The 10,762-nt window shown below is 38.6% G+C and overlaps 1 protein-coding gene across 1 annotated transcript; it reads left to right on the top strand.

The window, feature by feature from the left end:
* Positions 1-1,974: 1,974 nt before the first annotated feature.
* LOC133825545 (uncharacterized mitochondrial protein AtMg00810-like) lies at positions 1,975-2,760 on the top strand. The gene has a single exon (XM_062258474.1). The coding sequence runs from the start codon at positions 1,975-1,977 to the stop codon at positions 2,758-2,760; it is 786 nt and encodes a 261-aa protein (XP_062114458.1).
* The last annotated feature ends 8,002 nt before the right edge of the window (positions 2,761-10,762 follow it).

Here is a 10,762-nt window from a genome sequence, read left to right as displayed (position 1 = left end):
AGAAATTTTAAGAAAAAAATAAAGCATGTAATATGTCTATTGATTTTAAAATAATAAAAGAAATGTAGAATTATCGTTTTTGAAAACGTCTTTATTACGCAATGGTCCCACGTATGAATGTTACATGCAAATCAACTTTTACGTCCAAAATCATGATTATTATTCAACTATGTGATTTTTATAAAACAATCATGTTAGTAAAATGGGTAGAACGAGCATTATTCTTTTTGGCGATAATTGCATGTTTAGTGTAACTGTTATCATGAGTGCATGGCCCATGCACACATGAGTTGTATGGAAGGGCAAAATAGTAATTTTATGAACCTAAGAAACGTTATTTTGATTATGATATAGGCTCGTTGAAAGATTGTGAAATTCTTAGCTTGGACCTGAGGTAAGGAAGTTAGATAGATTTTATGATTTTATGCTATGAATGGTAAGGCTGTTATATGAATGAACTGTTATGAAATTATGAATGCCTTAATGTGATGATCTGTTGAATGTGATATGTGTATGGATGTTAGATACATCAAACAGAATACGATGTTAGATACATCAAACAGATTTCGATGTCAGATACATCGAACGAGTTACTAAGGACATTGAGACGTGACTCCTAGGGCGGACGCGCCGAGGTTATTCAAGGACCAGTGATCTCCTGTTTACCTCATAGGGTGACATGGACAACTAGCGTTCCATGCTCATCATGTATGCTGTATGTTTGTGATATGATGATATGTCACATTTATGTTATGATATGATGATATGTTACTTTTATGTTATGATATGATAATATGTACGATTATGTTATGATATGATGAAATGTTACATTTATGTTATGATATGATGATATGTCATATTTATGTTATGATATGATGAAATGTTACGATTATGTTATGATATACCATGATGTTTTAGATGAACGTTAGTGTTTGGTTGTTTGTTGTTTTCTTACTTGCTTATTTGCTTGTACTTCCTTACTGGGCTTTTAGCTCACCCCCCTTACTTTCCTTCCAGGTAGCAAATAGGATTTCTCTATGGCACGCGTGGTGATGTGAGGAGTTCTTTCATCATGGGGTGTATGGTGTGGGGCAATCCTATGGACGATAAAACGATCAACGTAGAACGCCATTTAAATTATGTTTTGTTTTTAAGAGACTTTCCTAAATTATCAGCGGGACTCTGTTATTTAAATTATTTGGTTTTCTTTGAACTTTGCATAAAAACCTATGTTTTATTTTAAACTTGTGGCGCCAACTTGCATGGTTTTAAATAAGTCCCCCTGAGATTTTAATAATGGATGGTATTCTTTTATAAACTATGTTATGCGAATGTTTTGTAAGTATTAGTCTAGGGCGTTCTTTACAAAGAGTGGAATTCATAAGCCTAAAGTGTATCTCTCTACACTTGTTCCTACCTCTGCTCGTGTTTAAAAGAAGACAAGTGGAAATCGGTAATGCTTGAAGAGTTGGCAGCTTTGCAAAAGAATAACACATGGTCCTTGGTTTCTTTACTTAAGGGAAGACAACCTATAGGATGTAAGTGGATTTTCAAAGTAAAAGAAAATGCAGATGGCTCCATTAACAAGTACAAAGCGCGATTAGAAGCGAAAGGATTCCAACAGCAAGCTGGTTTTAATTTCTCTGAGACGTTCATCCGGTGGTGAAACCGATCACTATAAGAGTAGTTCTTACTTTGGCTTTGTCAAAAGGGTGGCCTATTCATCAATTGGATGTAAATAATGTGTTTCTAAATGGAGACTTAAGTGAGGAAGTATACATGCAGCAACCTCCTAGATTTGAAGATCTTAGAAAGCCTAATGATGTGTGTCGGCTTCACAAAGCCCTATATGACCTCAAACAGGCTCAAAGGGCTTGGTTTGACAAACTTGCTGCTGCGTTAGTAGCTTTTGGTTTTGTTTCCTCTCAAGTTGATCACTAATTGTTTCTAAGGTACACTCCTACTCACATAACTATGATATTAGTGTATGTGGATGACATTTTAATCACTAGAAGTTGTTCTACCACCATCTCCTCTCTAGTTTCTTCACTTAATCAAACATTTGCCTTAAAGGATCTTGGTGAAGTTAACTTCTTTCTTGGCATAGAGGTCTCGCATATAGAAGATTGTCTTCATCTTTCTCAGTCCAAATACCTTAAAGATGTCTTAGCCCGTGCAAAGATGCAATTTGCTGAGCCTCGTCCTTCTCCAATGAAAAATGGTCTAAGACTCTCAGCTTTTGGTAGTGATCCAATTGAAAGTCCTCAGTTTTATAGATCCATTGTGGGTGCCTTACAATATTTGACAATAACAAGACCTGAAATTGCTTTTAGTGTCAATAAGGTGTGCCAATTTATGCATTCTCCATTGCAATCTCATTGGTGTGTTGTGAAGAGAATACTGAGATATCTCTCAGGTACTACAGATCACGGTTTGTACATTAAAAAGTCAAATAGCCTTGACTTAGTGGAATTTTGCAATGCGGATTGGGCTGTTGATCCTGATGATAGAAGGTCAACAAGTGGGTATTGTGTATTCTTTGGACCTAATCTCATTGCTTGGCAGTCAAAGAAACAACAGATCATTTCAAGATCCTCAACTGAAGCTGAATTTCAAAGCTTAGCCAACATTATAGCAGAACTTATGTGGATAAAGTCTTTGCTGCGTGAACTCAGAGTACCTCTTCCTTACTCACCAATAATTTGGTGTGACAATCTCAGTATAGTAATGCTTGCTACCAATCTCATTCTTCATGCCTGAACCAAGCATATCAAATTGAACTTGTACTTTGTTAGAGAAAAGGTGTTGAGCAAAGAATTAGATGTCAAACATGTCTGTGCTTATGATCAAATTACAGATTGCTTCACAAAGGCCATCTCAAGTTCAAGGTTTCCTTTTCTTAAAGACAAACTCAAAGTTGAATCTCTTTCAACTCTGAGTTTGAGGGGGTTGTTAAGTAATAGCCAATTAGTTACTGTTAGATTTGCTTATACAGAATCTTTATTTATTTTCATGTATATCTAATATTAAACAAATTAATACGAGATAGCCTAAAACATGTTTCTAAAATTGAATTCAAAGAGAAACAAAGAATAGAATACTTACATTATACGCAGCGGAATTAAAGAATCCTTCCTTCAGTTTCTCTAACTCTTGTATCCTCTCTGTTGCAGAGTATTATCAAGAAACTGAACCGATCTTCTATTTTCTTCACAATCTTCCAATGTATCCTTAGAACCACCTAGACTAGTGTGGGAAATTCTCGACACATGAGATAGATATAGAGAGAAGAAGAGAAAATAACAAAGAGGCTTAGAAAAGGACTTGTGTTTAGAGAGAATCTAAAACTATCAGAAAATCTGACTTGTGACTTATGTTTTGACTTCTCTCTAAGCACTCATTTTATAGACTTAATTAGGTCATTTAATTTAATTAAAAAATCAATAAAATAATAGTCATTTTGAAGCCCTAGGTCAAAATTATCATGGGCTTTAGGCCCGTGAAATTTTCCATTTGATTATAAGCCCATTGAACTTAAAATCAAAGCCTGTATTATTTTCTATCGATTTAATTAATTAAATAATTATTTAAATCATTTATCAAATTAATTATTTATAATTTGAACCTTGATTTAAACTTATTTATTAATTTAGATACCAATTTATCTTAATTAATAAATCTGCCATAATTTCTCTTTTCTTCTCAAAATTACACAACTCTGTGAAACTATCCAAAATTGACCTGGTCAACTTTGATAATTCTAATTGATGATTAAATCAATTAATTGAGACTATCTAGATGATTTTATCCAAGGTAAAATGGGGACCATGGGCCTATGAAATCAAGCTCCAATAAGTTATCATAAATCTAACAAATAAATTTACTAACTTATTAATTCCTCATGACTCCACTATAGACTCAGAATTGTACTCTTGAATTCATAGAACGCTCTATAACAAATATAGATACGCTATTAATTATCCATTGTTACAACCATAATTGTCACTCAATCATCTATAGACGGTCTACAATGAGATAGGACTAAAATATTATTTTACCCCTCGTTGTGTTTTATCCTTAAAACACTTAGTTCCTTGTAAATGATATTTCAGTAAACTAATTAAATTACTGAAATGAGATCTCTATTATTTAAAACCTTGAACCAAACTAAAAGGAAACCATCGTTTCACTTTTGCATCAGAAGCTATAGATGTTCATATCTATGATTAACACTCCCACTCAATTATACTACCGAGTTCCCAAGATGTAAGTATGGGCTAGTCCGTAGGGTAAGCTGGTAATGAACAAGTCAAAGAACTCAAATAATACAACCAGTTAGAATACTAACCACTCATAATTAAGATTGAATTGACCTATGGTCAACTATATGATATGACTAGAATAGATAATAATGGTATGTTTACTTATCTTATCAACTGTCAATATCGGTCCAGTCCGATGTAACAAATACATCCGATCTTATCTACTTTGCTAATGTTCTGGAAAGAACATAACACAATAATGTGTAAGTAGATCATATCGTAGATTGGCAAGTCAGTGTAAATCCGGTGCACTGACTAATCTTAGGACTAACTGTAACGACCCACTAATCTAGACTACTTGGACCATTAACGAATCTATACATAAAACTTATATTTTTGCGGAAATACCATAATTATATTGAAAACTTATGGAAACAAAGGTTACTTTCATAAAATAAGTAGGATATGGGTACCCATTGTCTTTAAAACAAAAGAAATACTTAAAGTAAAAAGGGTTACATAGAAAATGCGGAAAAATACATTTAAAAACCATAAAAACATAAATAAGACTACATCCTCGAATCGAATAACGCTCGGCCCCTTGACTCCATTCACCATCGATACACATCCTCTAAGCGTCACGAATCTTTCCGCCTCTAAAGCTTATTTCCTGCACATAAACAGAAAGGAATGAGCCTAATGCCCAGCAAGGAAAATCTAACACATAGTCATAAACATAAACATAATTTCATAATAACGTAAAAAAACATATCATAACACATAATACACTTATTATAATGGCCATTATTACTTGGGGTCCCATAGACTAAACAAGCATATGCCCATGGGATTAGTGGGGTCCTACTAGCTAAGTAGGTCATATGCCCATAACCCATTTGGGGTCTTGTTAGTCATATGGGTCATATGCCCAAGCCTACAAACATACACATATACATATCATAACACTTTTAATAACATAAATCATATAGATAACATAAGCACATAACATGTTGATTCTAGCCTATTTTCCTTACCAAAGTTACGGGATTATGGACTGAGTTGGGACTTTTGGAACACTCCTAAAACCATAAGAAAGAGTGAGTCTAAAGAAAGGAGATGAAATGAAAGAGATGGAAAGAAAGACTAAACCATAAAAACATACTTACCAACTTATATGCTTAAGAGCTTGGATTCCCTAACCAAAATAAGAATAAGGTTAGGGGACTGAGTAGAAGGTTTTGAGAAAAGAAATAACATAGAATACAGAAAGGACTAGAGTTTTGGGTTTACCTCAAAGATTGCAAGATCAATCTAACATCCACCGAAATACTATAACACTCACTTACTTCCCAAGTGTTTGATAAGCTTATGATGTTTAAGCTTATAGTTTTTCCCCAAACCAAGTGTTTACACTCTCTCACTCACTTAACACTAGCAGCCTCTGAACTTAGAGCAAATGGTGAATAATGGCTGGGTACTAGGTCCTATTTATAGAGTTTTGGAATGAAAGTATCTTGATTTTACTTGAATAAAAATAATGGCTTTTTAAGTGAAAATCATTTGAATAATCGTTCAGCAGAGGCTGAAGACTCGTTCAAAAGATGCTGGACTTATGAAGAAGTTTGAATGGCTGAAAGGAAAAGAATTCAAAAACAATTGAACATATGCTGAAGGAGGCGATATATCGCCCCCTGTAGGCGATATATCGCCTGGGCCAGTATGCCCGAGGCGACCGTGCATCGTTTCGTGTTTTCCGTATCTACGTGCTGCGACATATCGCCCCCTATAGCTGCGATATATCGGCACTCGCTGAATATTTAAACACGAAATTACACATTTTTAGCTAAGTTTGAATGGAGTAAACAGCCTTGACTAAGCCCTCAACGTACTCAAAGCTGCTGACTGACCCTATAACATTCAAACTTTACTCCTTATTATATTTAATCCTCAAAAATCTTAATCCTTAATTACCATTCAAAACATGTGCTTAAAATCCTATTGGTTGATGTCTAAACCTTATAATATAATAATATAATCCTTAATATCAGTCACATTAATCAAACCTTAGGTTAACTTAATATTCTTAAACTATAGATTAAACTTAGAAAATCTATAAGTACTACTATGAGTGTCCAAATAATACCCGGTCTGAACCAAAAATCCACAATAACAAAGATAATGCTATAAATACTATCATACTATTATCTATCTTAGCTAAGTAAAGTTCTTGGACTCTACAATTCTCCCCTACTAAAAAGAATTTCGTCCTCGAAATTTACTTATCACATAACTCCGGATACCGGCCTTGCATGTCCTCCTCCAACTCCCACGTTGCCTCGCATTCAAAACTATTGCTCCATAGGACTTTGACTATAGGAAAGCTCTTGGACCGTAACTGCTTCATCCCTCTATCTAGGATGCTAACCGGTCGTTCCTCGTAACTTAAGTCTTTCTGGAGCGCTATCGTATCGTATTTGAGGACGTGAGATGGGTCTGACACAAATTTGCGTAACATTGAGATGTGGAAGACGTTGTGACTATCAGCTAGTGCTGGCGGTAGGGCTAGTCTATACGCAACTGTTCCCATTTTGTCCAATATCTAAAAGGACCTATGAATCGGGGACTAAGCTTGCCTTTCTTCCCGAACCGCTTGACGCCTTTCATAGGAGATATCTTCAAGAAGACTTGATCTCCAACTTGGAATTCCACATCGCATCGCTTGGTATCCGCATAGCTTTTCTGTCGGCTTTGAGCTGCAAGCATACGCTGTCTAATAAGCGCTACTGCTTCTTGAGCTTGTCTAACAGCTTCGGGCCTTAGAAGCTTCCTTTCTCCTACCTCGTCCCAGTGCAATGGTGATCGGCACCTTCTTCCATATAGCAACTCATAAGGTGCCATCTCGATCGTCGACTGGTAGCTGTTGTTGTACGAGAACTCGATCAGCGGTAAGTACTTGTTCAACAATCCTCCGAAATCAAGTATACACGCGCGTAGCATACCTCTAAGATCTGAATCGTACGCTTAAACTGCCCATCTGTCTGAGGATGGAAAGCTGTACTAAGGCTTAACTTAGTACCCATAGCTTCCTGTAAGCTTCTCCAAAATCTTGACGTAAATACTGATCCTCTATCTGACACTGTCGTCTTGGGGATTCCATGCAATCGTACAATCTCCTGGATGTAGATGTCTGCATGTTGGTCTGCCGTATATGAAGTCTTAACAGGCAGAAAATGAGCCGACTTGGTTAGTCTATCTATGACTATCCAAGCGGAATCATGCTGCTTATTCGTCTTTGGCAAACCCGTTACGAAGTCCATGGCTATATCGTCCCACTTCCATTCCGGTATGCTAAGCGGTTGCAATAATCCTGCAGGTCGCTGATGCTCCGCTTTCACTTGCTGGCATACCAGACACTTAGATACATACTCCGCTATGTCCTTCTTCATCCCTGGCCACCAATAGACTGCCTTGATGCCATGAGTCATCTTGATAGACCCTGGATGAACTGAGTACGGAGTATTGTGCGCTTCTTCTAGGATCTTCTTCTTAATACTTTGATCATTTGGCATGCATATCCAATCCTTATATCTCAATAAGCCTTGGCTAGATATTGAGAATTCGGTATTCTTGCCTTCTCTGACTGCTTCCATATATGCTGCTAGCGATTCATCACGTCTCTGACGATTTCGTATGTCCTCTAGCAGATTGGATTGGATAGACAAGTTAGCCAGCTTGCCTATAACCACTTCTATTCTGGCACTGATAAGCTCCTGCTGTAGTGGCTTTTCTATTCCGGATAAGGCTGCTAAGTTCCCATAGCTTTCCTACTAAGCGCATCGGCGACTACGTTCGCCTTCCCTGAGTGGTATAGGATTTCGCTTTAGTAATCCTTGATTAATTCTAACCACCTGCGCTGCCTCATGTTGAGCTTCTTCTGCGTAAAGAAGTATTTTAAACTCTTGTGGTCCGTATAAATCTTGCACCATTCTCCGTAAAGATAATGGCGCCAGATTTTTTTTTTTTTTTAACGCAAAGACCACCGCTGCCAACTCCATATCGTGAGTTGGATAGCGTTGTTCATACTCCTTTAACTGATGTGAGGCGTAGGCTATCACCTTGTCGTTTTGCATCAACACGCATCCCAATCCTAGCTTTGATGCATCGCAGTAGACAATGAACTTATCGTTGGGTGTTGGGACACTAAGTACTGGTGTTGAGCAAAGCTTATCCTTAAGTAACTGGAAGCTTTCCTAACACTTATCATTCCAGTTAAACTTTTGTTGCTTCCGGGTCAGGTTGGTGAGTGGAGTCGCTTTCTTAGAAAAGCCCTCTACAAACTTTCTATAGTAACCTGCTAGCCCTAAGAAGCTTCTTACTTCTGACGCGTTCTTTGCTCTAGGCCAATCCTTCACGGCCTCTACCTTCGATGGATCTACTGCAACTCCGTCTTTTGATATGATGTGCCCGAGGAACGCCACTTGTGAAAGCCAAAACTCGTATTTCTTGAACTTGGCGTAAAGTTTATGCTCCTTCAATCGCGTCAAAATAATCCTTAAATGTTCCTCGTGCTCTACTTCATCCTTGGAGTATACTAAGATATTGTCGATGAATACAACAAAGAATTTATCTAAGTAATCCTTGAAGACTCTATTCATTAAGTCCATAAACGTGGCTGGCGCGTTAGTAGGACCAAAAGACATAACCAAGAACTCGTAGTGTCCATAACGAGTCCTAAAGGATGTCTTAGGAATATCTTCTCCCTTTACCTTGAGCTGATGATACCCGGACCGTAAATCGATCTTAGAGAATACAGTCGCGCCTCGGAGTTGATCAAACAAATCATCAATCCGAGGTAGTGGGTATTTGTTCTTAATTGCTACTTTAATCAGCTCACAGTAGTCTATGCACATGCGCATACTTCCGTCCTTCTTTTTCACGAATAGTACCAGAGCTCCCCATGGTGAATGGCTTGGCCTAATGAAACCCAAGTCTAGGAGTTCTTATAGCTGTGTCATTAACTCCTTGAGTTCCGTAGGTGCCATCTGGTATGGTGCCTTAGAGATAGGCTCGGTGCCGGGTACTAATTCTATCGTGAAGTCTATTTCTCGATTTGGCGGCAATCCTGGCAAGTCATCGGGAAAAACTTCTGGAAATTCTTGTATAACTCGAACATCTCCATCCTTAAGTGGCGTCTCTCTCTTTCCACGTTCATGATGCTGGCTAAGAATGCTTGGCATCCTTTCTCCATCATTCTCTGAGCTTTGAGAGATGACACTAACGGTGTGCGTAGTCCTAAAGCTTGTCCCATGAAGCATCGTTTCTGGCCGTCAGGAGTCTCGAACATCACCTTCTTGCGTTTGTTGTCGATTGTTGTGCCATGCCGTGCTAGCCGATCCATGCCTAGTATTACGTCGAAGTCCTTGATTACTAGCTCTATCAGATTTCCTTCTAGTCCTATGTCCTCAATCTTGATCGGTAAGCCTCGTACTATTCGTGATGATAGAACTACTTTGCCCGAAGGCAACTCGGTTACAAACCTAGTTCTAAATCTTTCACTAGGTTTGTCTAGTTTTTCTATCATTCCTAACGAGATATACGAGTATACTGCTACCAATCTAGCGATACATAAACTATTGAGGATAGGATCTGACCTATAAATGCTTGTTACTAGCATGGGTTCCTCCTTGGGTCAATGCAAAGACTTTGGTCTGGAACCATCGTTTAATCCCTCTTAGCATTCCTCTGAATCCTTTTTGTTGTAGTTTCCAGGTCTGCTAGCTTAACCCCTAATTCCATCTTTGGTCTAAGTCCTCCGACGAACTTGGTCAATCTCGTAAAGTCGGTTGGGACCAACTCTGGTGCAAACTTGACTAATCTGTTGAACTGACGAGCATATTCTTCTACCATTAGCGATGACTGCCGAGGAGTAAGACTTCTTGTGGAACGGCTCCACAAATCTTGTCCATATCATGGTGGTGACATCGTTAGTCTGCTGAACTAAGTCCCACCATATTCTGGCATCCTTCCTGAGTAATGACGAGACGCAGGATATGCGGTCCGTATTACTGAGGTTCATGTGCGTAAGAATTGGCTCCACATTCCTTAGCCACTCTTCTACCTCAAAGGGGTCTATAGTCCCTTCGAAGTTTGGAGCGTGCTGCTTGCGGAACCTTTCATACACTGACTCCATATTCGGTACTGGATGTGGCGCGTAGTTCGTCACTGGCCATCCCCCATATGGACCAACTTGTTGGGGTGCTAGGGCCATTTGTTGTAGCTGCGACTGCGGTTGCGGCGGAGGCTGAGGCTGAGTCTGCGCCTGTTGAGGTTGTTGCTGCAAGAGTTCCTCGACTTGTTGTCGCCGTCTAGCGATTTCCACGGTGTTGTCAGCTGACGGTGCCGGCGCGTTGCGGCTAGTAGTAGTACGCACTCCTCTTCTGCGAACTGGAGGGCATCATTGGTCGTTGGAACAACGTTGGAGGCGTTTCCGTTGGTGCGTG

The sequence above is a fragment of the Humulus lupulus genome, chromosome 3 (genome assembly GCF_963169125.1).
Source record: "Humulus lupulus chromosome 3, drHumLupu1.1, whole genome shotgun sequence".
In the NCBI taxonomy this organism is placed as follows: Eukaryota; Viridiplantae; Streptophyta; class Magnoliopsida; order Rosales; family Cannabaceae; genus Humulus; species Humulus lupulus.
This window is presented reverse-complemented; position numbering and strand designations above follow the sequence as displayed.